Source organism: Gigantopelta aegis, chromosome 4 (genome assembly GCF_016097555.1).
Source record: "Gigantopelta aegis isolate Gae_Host chromosome 4, Gae_host_genome, whole genome shotgun sequence".
Classification (NCBI taxonomy): Eukaryota; Metazoa; Mollusca; class Gastropoda; order Neomphalida; family Peltospiridae; genus Gigantopelta; species Gigantopelta aegis.
This window is the reverse complement of record NC_054702.1, coordinates 116,674,802-116,694,649: the sequence shown is the minus strand read 5'-3', so window position 1 is coordinate 116,694,649 and position 19,848 is coordinate 116,674,802. Positions and strand designations below refer to the sequence as shown.

General features: G+C 36.5%; 2 protein-coding genes across 6 annotated transcripts in view; one reads left to right on the top strand and one right to left on the bottom strand.

Annotated features, from left to right (window-relative positions):
• The window catches only part of LOC121371880 (serine/threonine-protein kinase PAK 4-like), a 28,368-nt gene extending 19,114 nt beyond the window's left edge, over positions 1–9,254 (bottom strand). For 2 of the 3 annotated variants that reach the window (XR_005957840.1, XM_041498102.1), the window contains exons 1-4: positions 9,022–9,254; positions 4,296–4,515; positions 3,167–3,877; positions 938–1,102 (exon numbers count right to left, since the gene is read on the bottom strand). Coding sequence is in view for 2 of the 3 variants with exons in the window: in XM_041498102.1 (XP_041354036.1) it covers positions 938–1,102; positions 3,167–3,877; positions 4,296–4,499 (1,080 nt within the window). In the remaining variant the exon portion in view is untranslated. The remainder of the gene's footprint in view (positions 1–937; positions 1,103–3,166; positions 3,878–4,295; positions 4,516–9,021) is intronic. The other variant, XM_041498103.1, reaches the window with a different exon arrangement.
• A 9,897-nt stretch (positions 9,255–19,151) lies between these two features.
• LOC121371879 (ADP-ribose glycohydrolase MACROD2-like) overlaps positions 19,152–19,848 on the top strand; it is a 54,320-nt gene continuing 53,623 nt past the window's right edge. For 2 of the 3 annotated variants that reach the window (XM_041498101.1, XM_041498098.1), the window contains exon 1: positions 19,152–19,273. In XM_041498101.1, the coding sequence (XP_041354035.1) occupies positions 19,231–19,273 (43 nt within the window). In that variant the 5' untranslated portion in view covers positions 19,152–19,230. The remainder of the gene's footprint in view (positions 19,274–19,848) is intronic. The other variant, XM_041498099.1, reaches the window with a different exon arrangement.

The following is a 19,848-nucleotide window of genomic DNA, read 5'->3' as shown; positions in this document are numbered from 1 at the left end:
GCTTGAACATTAATATTACTGAACTTTCCCTTATAATAGCTTAGACTGGTCTCTGCAGTTCACTAGAGCAACAGGGACACACATCATTTGGTATAAAAACCAGTGTACTTTCCAGAGTTATCCTCCTTAGATATATTAATATAGCGGCAAAACATGTGATTAACTCATGATACTTTCAGTTTTATCGTAGTGATCTGTTGTCAGTGTTGATAAATAAAGTTGTTGTCTGTGCACAAAACCATACTGTAGTGCCATACGGTAACAGTCAAACAGCTTTCACTATCTACTAAGGAAAATTTCGTTTTGATGCTATGTCGCTGGATTTGAATATTGCGATGTACAAAACGTGAAGACTGAAGTTTGTAAAATAAAATAAAAAATTGTTCAAATATCGTACACTATTGTTCTTATGTGCTAAAAATAAGACATACTTCAATATTTATAAGTTGTTTTTCACGGGTCGACTTATAAACGGGTCAATAAAAAAATATGTTTTCAGGGCTTGAAATTAGGGACTCCACTTATAGCCGAGATCGACTTACAGGCGAAGATATACGGTAATGCCTTTTTCACCTGACATCCCTTAGTAACAATAAATATAACAACTACTAAAGATATGAAAAATGTAAAGCATCACAATGTTAACAATATTAGGTATAATCACTTAGACAAATGCACAGCTAGAAATCTGCATGCACATGATGCAAAAAACAGAGAACAAAAACGGAACAACAATATTTCTAATTAACAGAATATAACCAAACATCAACAATGTGAAAGGTGTAAGATGAAGGTATCAGGTCACCAATTATAATTAAATAATGTGGAAAACCCCCCACAAAAATAGCAACATATGTGGGATGACAATATCACTAACTCAACTTACAAGATAACCAAATATCAGCTATGTGATAAAATAAAAAACCCAGAAGCAAACCTGTTCATGCGAAACTGTTTGTTGTTCAACCGGACTGGGGCCTGGTTGCTTGCCGGTTGGGGATCTAGCGGGAGACGGTGGCCCCTTGGCACCGGCCGATTGAGGGCCCTGATAAGGAATCTGGTTTGGTGAGAGCTGGTTGGGTTTATTTGGGGAGGGCCCCACCTTAAAGGAAAAAGGGAGTACAACATGCAAAACTAGATCAATGTGTGACTGTCATGCAAATAAAGGCACTAGACATCTAAACATAACTCAAAGTGACAACAGAGGAGGTATAGTACTAACAGCACACCATTATGGCAGTAATCTAATGAGTAATTAACATGTATTAAAAAGTGAATATGATTTCCAATAACGGCTTGCACAATCCTTCGACAATTAGTCTCCACCCACACCACTCCAAGTGTAGAACCCTCCACATTCCAGTATCTAATGTACTAATGGAGAGCTGACTAGAACATGATAAATTCATAATATGCAACAGCTGAAATAAATCAACATGGCCAAAGACTGTCCTGTCTGCAGAGGTACAACACTACGCAGATACAAGTAAATAAAGACACCACATGTTTGCCAACAGTACTATACTGCAGATAGGGCTACTTAAGTCTAGTATTGGGGGGGGGGGGGGGGGGGGGGGGGGGGGGCAGTGATACACTACACTATTGAGAAATAAACATTGACCACCATTTCAGTCTGTAGTACTTATGGTACACACACTCATGCATACTTGTTATGTTGATCAGAGGAAGACAATCACTTTATTAATATTTTTTCTAGTCACAATATTACAAACAATGTGAAAAGAATGTGTTTGTGCTGTTATCAGTGTTAAGAGGAAGACATTAAAAATGGGTATGTAGTAAACTAATTACATAAGCACAAGTATTAGACTTCTGACTGGTTTGAAAAAGATAAAACATCCTGTAATAATTTATACACAAGACATTCAAGTACTATCATTACATCTATAAAACATTCAGTTATAATTTATACACAAGACATTTTTAAGTACTATCAGTACAGATAAAACATTCAGTCAGTTTAGGAACGAGCAACACTTATGCCTTTAAAGCCAGAGTGATAGCCATTTATATCAACTGTCGAATGACCTCAAATTATTGTCTGAAAAGTGTCAAAGTTGCAATAATTAGTGAATATTTAGTCTGTTTTAGTGTTGCTGCAAATAAAATCCAAGCTGCATATAACTAAATTAGTATTCACAACCAATGAGGTCTGCTCATCAGGTCTCAAGTTAACACAACTATAAATATTTCTCTTTTTTTTTTACCAATCATTGCAAAAAAATGTATTTATAATTCCTGTACTACTTGTGGAAACCTGAAGAAAATTATTAGAACTGATCAAGCAATTGACTGGCCTCTCAATGAGAAATATACTTTGACTTAGTTTTAGATAATGAAAGTTTAAAATTGTTTTGAAGTGAAATGGCTTGGTAGTAGGTGCTGATGCAATCTAAAGCCAGAATTATGTTGTGTAACATTCATGGATTTAAATATTAATAATTATACACCAGACATGTTAAGTACTATCATTATATATGTATAGGTGTATTAATTCTGCAGTATTAACTGTTAAACAACAGGATGGTGAGAACACTAACTAAGTGAGCTATATACTTGTATGTATTACTGATCTAAAGGGCAGCTGGTTTCCATTTCATTGCACAGCTGTGTTCTTATCATGGACTTTATTAGTGTTATCTTCCTCAGACAAGAAAGCTTGTTCAGGTTACAGTCTCTACAGCATACATTCTACAAACATCTTACATTACTTGTATACAGTGTCTGTTTGTGAGGAAACACAACATATGTCTCACTAATTGCAAGCACAATAAAATATTCTGTATTATAGTGAAGCATCTTAGTGTTTCATCACACAATTTTCACACAGTAAAAACATAACTTTGACTTCTCTACAACATGCCACTACTTACTTACAACAATATATAATTTGAAAAAAATATTACATTATCTAATTAAACAGTAGATGCTAATCAATGTTCAATTGACTAGAAATATCGCTAATCAAGATTTTGAAAACTAAATGTTCCCTGATATAGATTAATACATCACATCAGGAACAGCCTTTTGGTAATTTTATTAAGTTTTATACTGAGTGGTGAGTAGTCATATCAGCAGTTGTAATAATTTTACTAATCTTATTCCATATTTATAAAAATAACAAAAAATGTGAAAGTGTCCGTACCCGTTCATACTGCATGGCCGCTGCACTCTTGGGCGAGTATGGAGTCATGTCAGGATGCTGTCGATTGTTATGAAGGCTTCCATTGGGCATCTGTCTACTGGGGTCGTGAGGTGGACCACCACGCCCATCCTGTGGGGGGCCCATGTTGTATGGGGACATCTCCCGCTGTCGGTCCCTGTACGGATCGCGTTCAAACGAGTTATCTCGGTACTGATCCCTGTCGTACGAACTATTGAAACTCCGATCATTGTAGTCCATCTGGCGGCGGTCAAACGACTCATCCCTAGGCTGGTCTCGAGGGTCTTTTTGATTTGGGTGGCGGAACTCACGATCTGAGAAATTAGGATCTCTGTAATCTCTTCTAGCTTCTCTCTGATCCTTGTCTGGTGGGTAGCCATTGTCTTTGTAGCCACGCTCCTGTGGATAGCGTCCGTGCTCAGCAAACTCAGCCGGGTCACCACGCGAGTTCCGCGGTGAATACTCTTTGTAGTCGGGCTGGTCGCGACCGTATTGGTGCTGGCCTTGGTGGTGGTTTGGGGTTTTGTATGGTTCTTCTTCGTGGACCGTGTTGATGTTCGCATTACCCTGGTAGCCTCTGCGGTAGGGCGGTGGGCTATCACGGCGTAACGAATTGGAACGAGCAACACTTATGCCTTTAAAACCAGAGTGATAGCCATTTATATCAACTGTCGAATGACCTCGAATTATTGTCTGAAAAGTGTCAAAGTTGCAATAATTAGTGAATATTTAGTCTGTTTTAGTGTTGCTGCAAATAAAATCCAAGCTGCATATAACTAAATTAGTATTCACAACCAATGAGGTCTGCTCATCAGGTCTCAAGTTAAGACAACTATAAATATTTCTTTTTTTTTTTACCAATCATTGCAAAAAAATGTATTTATAATTCCTGTACTACTTGTGGAAACCTGAAGAAAATTATTAGAACTGATCAAGCAATTGACTGGCCTCTCAATGAGAAATATACTTTGACTTAGTTTTAGATAATGAAAGTTTAAAATTGTTTTGAAGTGAAATGGCTTGGTAGTTGGTGCTGATGCAATCTAAAGCCAGAATTATGTTGTGTAACATTCATGGATTTAAATATTAATAATTATGTCATGTGACTCACCTTCATGGGTTCAATGTCGGTCTGTGTGATGCTGGAAGGATCGATAATGGGCCGCGGTCTCTCCTTCTCGACACCGATAATACCAGCCCACTGCGCAGGTAATCCGACAAAAATCCCATGCTCTCTATCAAAGCCCGTGTGTACTCTATGCTCAAAGTTTGAAGGGATTGATATTTCAGGCCGTTTCTTCTTCGACTTGAACATGACTCAATTCAGATGGCTGCAATAACAACACACATCATAATCAAATATTTCAGACTGTTTCTATTTTCACTTGAGCACATTGCAAGTCGGCTGCAATAGCAATACACACTGCAATTATGTTAGTAACAAACTGAATTTCAAAACAGAATTTGAGTTATACTTATATCAAGCCAGTACTGAAATTAATGCTGACCTAGTTTGAGAAAATTAAGCAGTTATATCTGTTGAACAGTGTGGGGTATAACTGTAAGCATGAAAAGTAGGCAGTTTTGGTAGCCCTAAAATTAAGAACAATATCAAGATTTTCATCTTTGGATCTGTGATGATAAATGTTAAATTTTATTTTGTTTAACGACACCACTAGAGCACACTGATTTATTAATCATCGGCTATCAGTGTTTCTGCCAGAAAGAAATTTTTTGGTATTGCGCTATGGAATTGAATGTAGCCACAGTCAACAGACCTCCCCCAGAAAGAAAATGGGTCAAGATTAGGGTTAGGGTTAAGAAAATCGTACAGTAATGATAACAGTAATTAATTTTGTCAAAACGTTAACTTAAAAACACATATTCTGCAAAGATATTTCGGTATGGCTCCATACCTATTTTACCCTCTGACAGAAAGCCTGGCTATTGGATGTGAAATGTGGTCATTTTAACATATAGTCTTAGAGACGAAGCCTGCTACATTCTTATTTAATCAGCCTAATGGGAGTGTTGTGTAGCTGGTACATATATATGATTATACAAAGAGAAAAGCAATATATAGATCAGGGGTGGGGAAAAGCCCTTTTTTCCCCATATATTTTTCTTACGGTAACCAATTGTGTTACTCCTATTTAATTTAATACAGTGCTTAATAATTAATGTAATAATCTTGAAAGTAATTGGTTTAATTGCACAAATATAAAATTTTGCCAATAGGTTACAACATTTACCCAGGAAGTACTCCATGTAAATGTCTGTCCAGTAGTATCCACTGTCTTCTCTACTTGTTGATTTAAACTTTATGTTTTAAATAGTGTCCATTTGTTGATTTAAAGTTTGTTATTTGTTTGGTAGTGTCCACTTTTTCATCTAAATATAATTATTGTGTCAATATGTTGTATGGCTGTAGATGTAGGGAGATCCCTTTCCACTTGTGAGCCATTCTTTTATGGCTGGCATTGGTTCAAAAATGTTTAGGGATTTTGGCCCATGTGTCATTATTCAATTTATTGTAAGCATATTATTTAACTCTCTGCCCTAAAATTCTTCTCTGGGATGTTTTTACCCTGTTCATAGCTGAGAAAAGTCTCACAAACAGCCGTAGCTGGCCTCAAAGTAAACATGAGCTCTGTTACTCTGCAAATGTTTTTAAATAAAAAAGGAAGAAAATGTTTTATTTAACAATGCACTCAACACATTTTATTTACGGTTATATGACATCAGACATATGGTTAAGGACCACACAGATATTGAGAGGGGAAACCCGCTGTTGCCACTTCATGGACTACTCTTTTCGATTAGTAGCAAGGGATTTTTTATATGCACCACCCCACAGACAGGATAGTACATACCACGGCCTTTGTTACACCAATTCTGCAGCACTGGCTGGAAATGTTTTTAAATAGTGCAGGCTTGGTAAACAACAGCAGAAGAGGGGGTGTACATCGATTCAGTGGCGTAGCGTGGGTTGCCAGCACCCGGGACAAGGCAAGTATTGCGCCGCTTAACCAGTGGACCCTTAGCACTCCTCAAGTCCCTTCCACCAGTCCAGAATTTTGTGCCTGGGGATACCGATCCGGTGGCCCCTGGTGGCCCCGCCCACGCTATGCCACTGCAGCCGTATATTTTTAATTTATTGAGCATAATTTATTTGTTAAAAACTATTAACAATGCATAAAAAATTAACATATTCATTTATGCTTAGAGGGCATCGCACCAACACGATTATGGCATAGCTAATGAAATTTAACTTGTCACGATTATGACATACAGCTAATGAAATCTAATTTCACCTTACCCGTTCATTTTACACGAACGTAGATTTACATTTGCCAAGTACTGAAAGACATGAAGTATGTTCTCCAACAAGGTTTATTATATATAAACTAAAATATCTTGCAACTTTTATAAGAATACAGTTCATAATATGTGTGCTTTGTTCAAGAGAACTCGGAAATTATGAACTTGCTTTAAATTACGCCCCGTTTGTTTGCAGAGAGCAGATTCCAGAACAACGTTAACGTCTAATTTAATTTGAATATTACAATTTTAAACTGCATCCCACCTCATATACCATGTTTGCAAAGATTAAACATTTTCATTGCACACACGAGGCTGTATACTTTATTTGTATATGAGCTGTAAAGCATATTGGACACTCTTTCCAAGTTTGAAGATCATCAAACAGATTATTTGTACAAATTCAGTCGGACGTTCAGTGGTGGAAATTACCGATCTTAGTCGATAATAAAAGGGGAATAACTCTAAAGTTATTATTAAAATTTTCAACACATTGTTTTCCGTTTTGGTGTGTTAACGCATTGGCAAGAGTTCCGATCGTTCCAGCATTTAGGGTTAGAGTTAGTTCTCCTTACAACTATGTAAATGCTCGGACAATCGGAACTCTTTCCAAAGGTCTTACCGAGATTTGTAACAAAACTTTAAAATGTGTTAGTCATTTGTCATCGGGCATATGCAGTGAAATTATTTTTTTTAAATGTGTTTGCCAGTCCCCCTTTTGTCATTCTTGTCAGTCCGAAGCACCTGTCCATTTCTATTATTGGAACAATTTCCTATCCGTCAAGTGGACCAGCCTGCCCAGACATTGGTATCTCGTGCATGATTGAAAATAATAATTAGTGGTCAATATGGCTGGTGTTTCAGACGTCTGTGATTTTAAAGTCTTCCTAAGTATATATCGCCAGTCACTGACATCAACAGTAACCCCATTTTTGGTGAGAGAGCCATCAAGGCATTACACTCCAATTAAAACAAAGGACCCACAGTTTGCAACTGGTTACAATCAACACCTGTGTACGGAGCTCTGTCGGGTCGAGTGTCCTAGTCCGAAGCAAGAGGCTTTTGTGCAATACAAACTGCTTGAAATAGCATAAAATATACTGAAATAATTTATAAATGTATTTACTGTTGACTGTTCAATAATTGTAAAGGATTTTAAAATTAACAAAAGGTTTCCACCTTTTTTGTTAACAAGTGGGAGTGAGCAGAACAGCTACAAGTACTGGTTATCTCTAGAGCCAGTAGAGGTCAAATTTCATCCAATCAGTGATGACGTTATTAATATCTTTGTCTAAACGTGCTAGCTCAGGCTGTCAAACGCTTCAATGGTGCCATCTTTTATTAATTTTCAGGACACAGTCCTGAATACTCATACTTTTTATACATATATGGGAATTAAAATGCATTACTTTTATTTCTTTTTTCAGATTATTTATTTCATTATGTAAAAAATCATGTTTATCGTTTTGCGTTTATGATTCAAGATAAAACTATACAAATGTCACAATGATTTTTTTTTTTTTAAACTATTTGACAAATATCGTCTTTTAAATTTTTTTTATTCCTTTCTTCCCCTCTTCACACCCCCCCACCCCCCCCCACCCCCCTCGGTAGTGATGACATCAATTGGGACCAATTGACAATTTTATTTTTCCCCACCCCTGATATACATATATATATATATATATATATATGTTTGTGTCAAGAAGTTCATGGTATGTCAGTGCAAAAGCTCCAGAATTTGTTTTTTAAATGACCGATTTGAGGAAATCATGATAATGTGTACAAGATGTAGAAACTTGAACATAACTTCATAATCATCAACAAAGTGAAAACAAATTTTTTACTTTTTAAAAAAATTTCTATTCACTAAAAACAAAAATGTGTTAAAAGTTTAACTTTTGTTTTGGAATGTCCAGTAGATCTCATTATATAGATCTGTAAAGGAATAGTACACCATAATATGTTCAGACAGAAGTGGTTTCCGAAATTCATTATTCCTTAGGAAGAGATATTAAAACTAAATGTTTTAATTTTGACCCTGAATTACTATGCAAAATAAGTAAATGAGAATCGGTTTTACAAGCAAAAATGGATTTGGTTAACTAAACAACTTAGTATTACTAGTAAGTCACGAAGTGATGGAATGTGGAATCAACAGTCAACTTCTTCAGTCACTTTGTTATTTACACCAGTTATTAGCAACTTATTTCTTGTGTCAAAGTGTTCCTTGTCCTGGAACATGTAAATGGGATTCACTGAAAATGCTCAGAGTTCATTAATAAATTTCAAGAATCATTTCCACCTGTTGTTCCAGAGATGTACCCATCCAAACCTCGCCCAGCTCGTAGGAAAACAATAATCCAGTTTCTGACGCGGGTTCTCATCAAATATCCAATAGAATATTGCAAGCTGAAATTAACTACATGAAAAATAATGCTGACATAATATGCAATACTAAAATAAGGCGTCCTATTTAAATTATACACCACGGATGATCAAACTATTGGACCTACCTATCCAAGTTGGAATGTTTTGATTTGGTCAACTATGAATCACCTTTCAAGTAGGTCACGAAATCATTGATACCAAAAAGGAATCAAGCCTGTTGTGTTATATTCAGTTATGTGACCCACATTGTTAAATGCATTTTTGTAATTTAGTGTTCATTGCCTACCCAGAGACAGTCAATTCTGAAAAAAAATGAACTGTATGTCAAATAAACAAGCGCGACGCCATTTTCAGGCACTTGCTACATACGGGCATTTTTCCATGGTTAATTACCAGCAGGTGGCGTTGATCGCAGGGATAGCCCAAGGTGAAAGGTGAATCTAAATCCATTTAGCTCACCTGTAAACAGTAGGCTACGAAAGTGGAACAAAATATCTTTATGACACCCGAGTACATTATTTTGATGATACATTTACAGCTATAAATATCCGCGACAATACACTGTGGAACCATCCGGCCGCGATGATCGTTTTGGTTGAATTTAGCACACAGTAAATATAAATAATGCGTATCTTCTCGTTTTTACGGTAAAAGCTAAGGCGTGGAATCCTCTTCCCATAAAATTATACACCTGTCATCTGTCACGATTCTGGCATGCCACTCACTTTTTTGTTTAAAATTACGCTCTCAGATATAAGAAAGAAAGAAATGTTTTATTTAACGACGCACTCAACACATTTTATTTACGGTTATATGGCGCCATATTATGGTTACGGACCACACAGATTTTGAGAGGAAACCCACTGTCGCCACTACATGGGCTACTCTTCCTATTAGCAGCAAGGGTTATTTTATTTGCGCTTCCCACAGGCAGGATAGCACAAACCATGGCCTTTGTTGAACCAGTTATGGATCACTGGTCGGTGCAAGTGGTTTACACCTACCCATTGAGCCTTGCGGAGCACTCATTCAGGGTTTGAAGTCGGTATCTGGATTAAAAATCCCATGCCTCGACTGGGATCCGAACCCAGTACCTACCAGCCTGTAGACCGATGGCCTAACCACGACGCCACCGAGGCCGGTCTCAGGTATAAGAGGTTACAATAAAAGTAATGTTTGATGTTATAACATTTGATTAAATGTGCAGCGAAAGTCCGTTGAGCTCTAGCCTGCACAAGATTGGGTTTTATAATATAATAATATTATATAATGTAAGCTAATCATGACAGTGGCAGCTAGTCCTCCTCCGGGTGGTGCAGGAGCGATAAAACATCATGTTGCGGATCTCCTAGGGGAGTGGCATTCCTCCTAAGGGCGAGCATCTGACAGTGAATCATGGATGCTTAAAACCTATTGACTGCCTTGTGTAGAGATAGGCCTACGATTTTGTTATGGGAATACGGAAATTTTGTCGTACATACTTTACCTATTATACGATTACTATACAGTAACTAGTTTTCTTTCGACTTCATTTTGCATATTTTGTTTTAACACACTTTGAAAATTTGATCATTACTCGGTCACATTCGCTTTTCAGTTGGATAGTGTAAGGTACATTCTGTTAACATTTGCAGTAAAAATACCCACTTTATTATCAAATTTGGATTAATATAGTATGTGACATACAAGAACACTTGTACAGAACTAACTAAATGATAACTACATAATGACTGTAATTCATTTCACAGTAAGGAATAAAGTTGAACTTTGTGACTTAAAGGTGCTATGTCAGAGTTGCAATAATGCCGGTTCCCGTCAAAAATATAAAGTTTTGCTTTGAAACAAACTTTATACCTAATTCATCTATATACCTATAAACATTACTACCAAATAATTCCAGTTACTAGTATATATGTATATATAATTATCCCGCAAACACTGTATACATTGGCAAGATATCATATTATGATGACTAGATAAATCTCTATATTTTTGTCACATGACAAGCTCCACTCGACTCTAGAATCTTACAAAAAAGTTTGTTGTTGTTGTTGTTGTTTTTGTGTGTGTTTTTTTGTTTTTGTGTGGTTTTTTTTTGTGTTTTTTTTTTGGGGGGGACGTAGCCCAGTGGTAAAGCGTGGTAGAGCATCGCTGCATTCGCCATTCTAACCTTCGCAGGATAAAGCCGATATCTTAAAACAGTAACCAGTTATTCCCTATATATTTATCCCGCAAGAAATGACTAGATAAGTCTATATACAATACAATACAATACAATACAATAACTTTATTTCCATGTTCATATATGTATAATAAAAACATAGTCTGGTTGACCAGCAAAAATAAAGTACATAAAATTAAACGCTAACATCAAAAAAACTAAAACTAAACTACAACTCTTGTTTAATAAAGTACATGTAGTGTAACAGGTTCTATTGTCTTTTGTCTGTTCTTCAATATTTGGTTAATTAAAATGAATAAATATTATTAAGTGGCAGGGGGTCTAGTTAGAAGGCTAGTTCGTGCTGTGTCCAAATCGGAGCAGAGTTGTGCGACTGTAATGAGTTGTGTTTTAGGGCAGTTGATGATATAATAACATTTTTCGTATTTATTTAGTGTTTGGAATATTGGGAATTCTTGTGTGAGTGTAATAAAATATTTTCTCCTGTTCGTTTCTAGCTGTTTGCATTCCACGAGAAAATGTGTCTCATCTTCCACTGCCTCTTTGCAAAGCTTGCAGAGTCGGTCTTTTCTGAGAATATTGTGATACCTGCCTCTTTCGATTTCGAGGCGGTGTGCACATATTCTAATTTTAGTTACATGTCTTCTTAGGTTACAATTATTTAATGTTTCGAGGTATAGGGCAAGTTGATATGGTCGTACTATGTGTTTATCATATAACAGTTTTTCGGAGTCTTTTAATTTTTGTTTAAAGTATTGCCTGTAGTTGTGTTGTAGTTTTTCGGTTACTAGTTTGTTGAGAGTTTTCTTGTTTTTTGGTGTAGTGTCAATAGCTGTTATGTCGATGCAGTTTTTCTTAAGCATGTTTGTTGTGTAGTTGTGAAAGCTGTTTTTGTTATTGTTATCAAGTAGCTTGCTGTATTGAGCTGCATCAAGTAGAAGTGTGCGTTCTTGAGGTAGATTTTGTAGATGTGCCCAGTAGCTTATAATTTTCTGATTTATTTCATTTATTAGTGGGTATCTGCCTAGTTCACTTTTACATGCAATATTGGTTGTGTTTCTTCCTACCTGTGAGTTGAATTTGCAAAATTTTATATGTACTTTTTCGAATGGTTCCGATTCTAAAATGTCTAGTAGTTTATTAGGGTCATGTATTTTCATCTTATTATTTAGTTCAATGCCCCAGATTTCACAGTTATAGAGAAGGATCGGTTTGATTAGGGTGTCGAATAGTTTGTTATATATCTGGGGAGGTGGAGGTGATCCATAAAAGGATTTTTGGAGTCTGAATAGGGTTTTACGTCCTTTAGTAGCAAGATCTGTTTTGGTTGTACTCAAGTTTCCATTGGTGTTAATGGCACAGCCCAAATAGATATATGTGTGTGTCTGTTCGATTTGCTCCATGCCGTACTGAAATGCTACATGTTTTGGTTTTCCTTTCTGTATAACCATGGAGTTTGTCTTTTTTAAGTTGACTGATAAGTGCCATTGTTGGCTATAATTTTTTAATTTTTTTCGGGGGGGGGGGGGTACGTAGCCCAGTGGTAAAGCGTCCACTTGATGCGCGGTCGGTCTGGGATCTATCCCCGTCGGTGGGCCCATTAGTCTATTTCTCGCTCCAGCCAGTGCACCACGACCGGTATATCAAAGGCCGTGGTATGTGATATCCCGTTATATAGGCCTAAACCCGACTCGACTCGAGTATTTCAGATTAGATTTTCAATAAACATACTCTTTAAATAATTAGTTTTAAGTACAGTAAATACAAATAACTTTTACTTTTGCGATAACAATACAAAAGTTGTATATTTATTTATGAATTAGAGGTTAGAAACTATTTTTGAACGTGACAGAATGTAGCTAGCAACTTACAAAAAATGACGTCATGTATCTTGTATGACGTCATACGCATACTCTATTTGCGTTCACAAAAATGGAATAAATAACGATTTTTCGGAGATGGCGTAGGATTGCAGGATAAAATAAATAACTTGTTATTGTCTTAAGGTATTGGCTTTATCCTGCTCAGGTCGAATGGCCATTATAACCTTCGAAGGATAAAACTGATATCTTAAGACAGTAACCAGTTATTCCCATACATACATGTTTACCTACGAGCTGGGCGAGGTTGGGATATATACATTCAACACTTCCCCTTTCAAAACAAGCGAATTGTACTATTTGTAGGTCTCCCACGTCTTAAACTTAAAGGTCCTTTGTCAAAGTTGAAACTACAACATTTTGTTATTCATCTTATTCATGTGTAGGCATAAAACGGTGACGTCACTTTGTTTTGAGATATTTTATTGATAAAAAAAAGAATCAAAAGGATTGCGCAACAGGCAGAGCCTATAGGCCTATAAGTACTCTCCTAAACAAGATGGACATCAGACAATATTCATAATCATATATATCTAAAGCATAATAACAATGTCTAATGGCATAAAATATTTAACATAATTAATATTTTTTAATATATAGTAATAAAAGCTACAGAGTAGATAGAATAGAAATGGGATAGTCGAGAAAAATATAGTAATGATCCTATTGTTGGAGCTAACCTTATATGGGACAGTAAGATCAGAATAATAAGTTAGTTCAACTCGAATCTCTTACTTTCAGCTATATATTTATGTACTGCGTTAAAAATTCTTCAATTGGTAGGTTTATTGACCCGGATAGTAGTAGATCAATGTCTAAGATATCAAGGTAATTCCGTAACGATGCAAATAAATCATATCTTTGTCTGATGAACAGAGGGCAGACATAAAAATAATGAAAATTATCTTCACAGTTATCTCCACATGCACAACTTGGGCTATCAAAAAGATGGCTTAAAAATAAATTATAGTTTAAGTTACTAGCATAGTTCGAAGCTGACAATGGATAATGTTACATTTACGATTTCCATAAAGATGGAAAGTAGATGAAGGATTGGGATTTCCCTTTTTTATAAATTTTTTATTAAATGTATAGGTACGCAGACATGGTTCATTTTGAGTTATACTGTCAAGATCATTCCATAACTCCAAAATATTAGGAATAAAGCTGTTTTTATATGAATTAGTATGGCATGTTGGTGGACATCTTTATAAATCAAGACTAATATTCGTTCCTCGTATTCAGCCTTGATACATGTAGTCAAGATTACTGATATCCACTACTAGCGCCCTCTATTGGAAGAAAATTTGTAACATAGATTATGTCCCTTACACGATGACATCGCTGTCCAATCACAGCATCGGTAACATGTGACAATCTTGAAAGCAATATCAAAAATTAACCGCCGGACGCTGACGCTGCCATCTTTGTTTACAATAACAAGGGAATCTATAAGGAGCGTTGCGATTCGTTGCAATCAGATCTCATCGCATCCAATGAAATTTAAGCATTTTGTGGCACGATTTCTTGACGACATGTATCAAGGCTGAATACGAGGAACGAATATTAGCCTTGATTTATGAAGATGGTTGGTGGAGTGAATGGACGTTGATTGCTGAGTGTAAAACAATTAGTGGGATTAACATATGGCAAGATTTCATCCAGTAGATATTGGGGTGTTTCGCCTTTAAGTATTTTATGCATTAGAATTAATTTACTATTTTTGCGACGTTTATATCAAGGTTTCCAACCAAGTTCATAACATAGTTTGTCTGGAGATGTTCCTTTTCTAAGTCCTGTAATGATGCGGGCAGCTTCAATTTGCACTGACTCAATTGTATTGGATTCTTCAGCTGTACAATTATCCCAAATTATATTACCATATTTTAAGATTGGTCTTATAAATGCAACATACAATTTAGTTAGGGAATATCTATTTAATTTATATTTTAGCATACGTAAAATGTTAAGTCGTTTACAAGCTTTAGTATATATGTCATTAATATGATCTGTCCATCTACCATTGGAGTTTAAAGTAAGCCCTATATGTTTGTGGGAGGTTACATTATCAAGAGGAATTCCATTAAGATATAGCTTAGGCATATCAATATGTAGTTTTCTTGTGAATAACATTGATTTGGTTTTAGTTATACTAAATTCGACTCCCCAGCTAGTTGACCACTCATGTATAGATTCTAAGTCTTCATTTAGCGTTTCGGCTGTAGAAGTGTGGTCATTGACAATGCAATAAAGAGAGGTGTCATCAGCAAATAATTTTATTTTATTAGATACATTGTCTACTAGATCATTTATGAATATTAAGAAAAGATAAGGCCCAAGTATAGATCCCTGTGGTACTCCAGCATTGATATTCCTCCAATTTGAGAAGTAACCATCAACTTTTACTCTTTGTTTCCTTTCGGACAAATAACTGCTGAACCAATTAAGAAGATTATCACAGATACCATATTTCATTAGTTTAAAATATATTAAACCTTTATGCCATACCCTATCAAAGGCTTTAGTAATATCACAGAATACAAATCTTATGTCCTTGCCATTATCTAGGTTTTTCATTATAGTATCATAAATAATTAGTAGCGGATTAGTTGTAGAATCTTTTGATCTGAAGCCTGATTGATTATTAGTAAGAATATTATGATCATTGATATAATTATGAAGGTTTTTAAATATAATTTTTTCTAAGATTTTGCCAAAGCAATTTGTTACAGAAATTGGTCTATAATTTGAGGGACTCTTAATATCACCTTTACCTTTATATATGGCTGTAACATTGGCACACTTCCAATCCCGTGGCACACAACCTAGTGAGAGAGATTTGTTGAAAATTTTGGTTAGTCGTGTTACAAGGGACTGACAAATGGATTTTATTAACTTAGGTGACATATTGTCTGGTCCCGGCTGTTTGTCGACATTAAGGGTTTTAATCTGATCGAGAACATCTTGTTCTGAGATTACAATATTAGATAATTTATATGGGAACAGTAGATTGATATTGGGTAGATTTGGTTCGTTTTCGATTCTTGATATGGAGGCAAAATAATCATTTAGCGCATTTGCTTTATCTCATGGATGAAGATGAACGTCTATCAGTGTATTTTGTAATTTTGTAATATAGTTTTGTTTGGCCTCTCTAATCATATTAACTACCTTATTACGATTTTCTCTGAATTTGATCCATTGCTCAGGACTATTTTTAAGTTGAGCATTTTTATGACATCGGTTGCGTTTTCTAATGGCTTGCCTGATATCTTTATTTACCCACGGTTTATCATTGGGACGTACACGAATAATCTTCTGTGGAATATATTTATTGATTGTGTGATTTAGTATGTTATTGATAATTTCGCTACATACATTAATATCATTTATGTTATCAAGTTTCTGGTCCCAATCAATTTGTAATAAATGGGTTATAATTAAATCATAGTTAGCATTTTCATAATCTAATATTGTTTTTGTGTAGGACTTTTCACGAAGTGAACTGAAGTGTTTTTCAATAATTGATGGACAATGATCACTACAAAAGTTTGGCAGCACGTCACTATATAGTTAATGCGTGTGAAACACTCAAGATTCCCACCCCCTAAAATACTTATTGTTTTTAAACTAGTAAATAGAATTATTTGGTTGTTTATGGGCATATAGATGAAGGTATAAACTTTATGTTTCAAAGCACAAAAAAAAAAAAAAAATAATAATAATGAAAACATATTTTTGGCGGGAACCGCCATTACTGCAATTTTGACATGACACCTTTAAATGTAGCACCTGATAAATTAAAAACAAAATCATATATTAGAGGGACATACCTTAGTTTTTAAACACTAAGGCATATTTTTGACTATTATAGCCGTTTTTGATAACTGAAATCATACTTTACATAGCTTTTATGGTTTATTGTATCAATTTCCGTACATTCGAAGTGTTTTTGGCAATCCTGGTGTTTTTAATATCACAAAATGCATTTCTCATATTTTTAAAAACGCATGTGCGTCTGAGAAGTAACAGTTATGGAGTCGACTTTTAGTCTATTTTTAGAGGATATTTCACCATTTCAAAGTCACAGACTCATGTTTCTATTACTTGTAACTTAATCTAAATGTGTTACAGGTTTGTAGATTAACTAAACTTAGTGTTAGTTTTCACGTGTTGAAACTAGGGTCTGTCCCTTTAAGCACTAATAGTAATACACACACTACAAGAAGAAACCCGTCAGCAAATACGTATTTTATCCGGAACATTATTGAAAAGGGGTGTTGTCAGGTTTCTTCCTGTTGTGTGTGTATTAGTGATTAATGTGTAATTTTATTTATTTTCAATCTGAGAGCTCAAAAATTATCGATGTAAAGGTATTTAACGTCAAACATAGGATTGTTGTTGTATTAGAGCGGGAATCTTTTACTACCGTTTGGTAGGCAGCGATTGCGCAGAATTTACATAGATTGATCACTGACGGTATGAGAGCGTCGATAACTGCCCGTCTACCTCTCTTACCGTCAGAGTACTCAGTTATTTTATTTAAATGTACAGACAAACCACTGGCATTGTTTTGTTTCATTTAGTGCGGAATATGTGATATTAAATCAAATGAAATTAAATGATTGTCATCTAAAATATTGATTTAGTGTTGTTTTCTTTCAGGACACTGAACTATTTTCCTCTTATCAGCAGAGATAGAAAAAAACTAAACTTTAAAAGTGTATCTTATCTCGTAGGCCCGTAGCCAGGGTTTTGAGAGGGGCTGGGGATGGGTCGTTTAGGCTTATGGTGAGGCACGAAGCGCCCGAGTTGCTTTGGGGGGGGGGGGGGGGGGGGGGGGGGGGGGGGGGGGGGGGGGGGGGGGGGGGGGGGGGGGGGGGGGGGGGGGGGGGGGGGGGGGGGGGGGGGGGGGGGGGGGGGGGGGGGGGGGGGGGGGGGGCATATTGAAAAAAGATGTCACCGGTAGGGGGCCCGGGGTGTCGACCGATATCCCCCCCCCCCCCCGACCCCCTGTTGGCTACGGCCGGGCCTGTTAAAACTAATGACATTGAAACGAATGACGTTCTATAGCTTGTCTTTACCATTTATTTATTCTTTATTGCCATGAAATACAGCTTCATCGTGTCTGACTTGATCAAATTGACTAATGTCCTAATTATAAAATTTACATTCATTTAAAAATAAGAACATAGAAATGTGAACACCGTTGTTTGCTCAGTATGGAACTGGCAATTATTTTGATAGGTGTGAATTAAAAAAAAAAAAAAAGCATTCCGCAGCTCATTTTTAATCGAATGACGTCACCATCCCCACGTCATTTTGAATATTCCCTTGACAATAAATTAGTCCATAACGCTTCCGTTTTTAACCGGGCTCGGTGGCGTCGTGGTTAGGTCATCGGTCTACAGGCTGGTAGGTACTGGGTTCGGATCCCAGTCGAGGCATGGGATTTTTAATCCAGATACCGACTCCAAACCCTGAGTGAGTGCTCCGCATGGCTCAATGGGTAGGTGTAAACCACTTGCACCAACCAGTGATCCATAACTGGTTCAACAAAGGCATTGGTTTGTGCTATCCTGCCTGTGGGAAGCGCAAATAAAAGATCCCTTGCTGCCTGTCGTAAAAGAGTAGCCTATGTGGCGACAGCGGGTTTCCAATAGCCGATGATAAGATAAAAAAATCAATGTGCTCTAGTGGCGTCGTTAAATAAAACAAACTTTACTTTACTTCCGTTTTTAGAACGTTTGTTTTGATTTGGTTTTTATTGTGTTATAGGAAAGTTGACTTTTATTAGCAAATCTCAAAGAAAATCAAATGGACCTAATAGTTTAGGGTGGGGTTTTTTGTTTTTGTTTATTCTATCCGATGGTGGATAATTTCCTCATTTATATGGTTTCCACGGTAGCAAAATGTGCATCTGAAGTCGGTGAAAAGTGCAAATAATTTTACAACCCCACCAGAATAGATATGTGTAAAACAAAATTAAATGTCAGGTAATCCGTATGTAAGGAACCGATCTGAGATAGATGGGGTGTTTTTTTTCCCCCAGTGTTTTGGTGTGCTTGGAACACATTTCACAAATCAACTTACACTTACACTTACAGCGTGTTATTTTGGTCATCGCTGGTTCTTTTCGGTTTTTCCTTGTTCAACTAACCGGATTATCTCCCCTGTGAAAGATGCACTCGAATGCGATCTTCCGCATAGCGCACAATGTTGTACCTAAAACTATTCGCTTTCAAAACAAATGCATAATAACAGCTAGCGTAATGGACTCCAGCAAAGGCAAAACCATGATACGAAACCCAAAAGGTTATAAAGACATGCAGTACATGTCGATATTTGATGTCTATGGAGAAGTAATGGGGCCGAGGCAAAGGGTTTGGGGTATTTTTAATTGTGAAACTGGTTAAACTTTTTAGACATGAAACGTATTTTGTAAAGACGTCTGAATATTCTACCATGTATGCTAATTCTGTCACTATCGCTAAACCTGAATCTGAATGAACTGGGGGCGGGACGTAACCCAGTGGTAAAGCAGTCGGTCTGGGATCGATCCCTGTTTTATAAACAAGGCGGATACGGACGTATGCATATGTTTAGAACTGATAGGGCCCATTGGGCGATTTCTCGTTCCAGCCAGTGCACCATGGCTGGTATATCAACGGCTGTGGTATGTACTACCTTGTCTGTGGGATGATGCATATAAAAGATCCCTTGTTGCTAATCTTCTTCATTCAAATTTGTGAAAATTGTCTCATACAGATATTCCGATCTGAGTGATGAATTGGGCAGTTGTTTGCAGGTTCTCCCTGGATCCCCAGAGCTTCTGATGTAACTTGTAAGTCTATTCCATGTGGCTGATGTACTCATGTAGGTCTGTTCCA